We start from the raw sequence: 1,113 nt of genomic DNA on the forward strand, positions 1-1,113 counted from the left end.
CTCCCAGGAGCTGAGAAGTCCAACATAGGTACCTTTTAGGTTACACTCCACCGCCAGGCAGCCTCTGCCTTCCAGATTATGTTGTAACAGTTGCACAACTCAGGATATTTTTTGAAAGAAACTGTCAGTTTCCTCTCCTGGGCCCTGCTAGGGGCTGTGGCTTCCATCCCACCAGGGTCCCCAACGGCCTGGGGACTCTAGAGACCAAATATAGGGTAGGGTTGTTGGAGTGGTAAAGAAATGAAAACGCAAGACTGTAAAGTGACCCAGTTTTATTTTGGTTTTGGAGGCCAGATGGGGCATTGCTCCACTGTACAGGGACTAGGGCTGTACCATCTTCCCCTTCCCAAGGCGGGGGCCCAGCCACCTCAGGGCCCAGGCAGCGGGGTGGAGACCTGGTGGATGGGAGGCTCCAGGGACCCAGTGACCACAGTGGGTTGCACAAGGCGAGAAGGGATATCAGGCAGCAGCCTGCAATGGCTCAGATTGGGGGGCGGGGTAGGGGGGAATCCGAGAGGACAGAGAATCCAAGAACCGGGAGTCCGAAAGGGGGGTCCAGTCCCCTTCACTTTATAGCTGAGGCTCCGGGTCAGAGAGGTGGAGTTAAACTGTCGTCCTGCAGGAGGCAGGGCCTGGAGTGAGGCCAGGCGTCCCAACCCGGCGTCGGGCTCGGGCTCTCTGCACTAACCCGCTGCCTCCACCCTCACGGAGGGTGCGCGCGGGGCCCGGGCGCTTGGTGCGGACTCCGGCGGGCAGTCAGACCCCCTTCTCCTCTCGGGCACGCCAGGCAGGCGTCCGGCCGCACTCAGCAGCTCACCGAGCCGGCGGGCGGCGCCGACCCCAAGTCCGAGAAGCAGTCGAACTCGCTCTGGCCCAGGAAGAGCTCGGGCAGCTCGCGCACGCGGTGCAGCCCGAGCTCGAGCTCCAGCGACGTCAGCGCCTCCTCGTCGATGAGTTCGGCGTCCATGCAGCCCAGGGCGTGCGCGGCCGGCGGCGGGGCCGGAGCGCCGGGCGCCGGCTGCAGGCACGGGGGCCCTCAAAAAAAAAAAAAAAAAAAAAAAAAAAAAAAAAAAAAAAAAAAAAAAAAAAAAAAAAAAAAAAAAAAAAAAAAAA

At 59.5% G+C, this 1,113-nt stretch overlaps 1 protein-coding gene across 1 annotated transcript in view; it reads right to left on the bottom strand.

Moving 5' to 3' along the window:
- Nucleotides 1-255: 255 nt before the first annotated feature.
- CITED4 (Cbp/p300 interacting transactivator with Glu/Asp rich carboxy-terminal domain 4) overlaps nt 256-1,113 on the bottom strand; it is a 2,541-nt gene continuing 1,683 nt past the window's right edge. Inside the window, exon 2 of the mRNA XM_034653365.1 lies at nt 256-1,035. Within this exon, the coding sequence (XP_034509256.1) occupies nt 806-1,035 (230 nt within the window). The 3' untranslated portion in view covers nt 256-805. The remainder of the gene's footprint in view (nt 1,036-1,113) is intronic.

This window comes from Ailuropoda melanoleuca, chromosome 2 (genome assembly GCF_002007445.2).
Source record: "Ailuropoda melanoleuca isolate Jingjing chromosome 2, ASM200744v2, whole genome shotgun sequence".
NCBI lineage: Eukaryota > Metazoa > Chordata > Mammalia > Carnivora > Ursidae > Ailuropoda > Ailuropoda melanoleuca.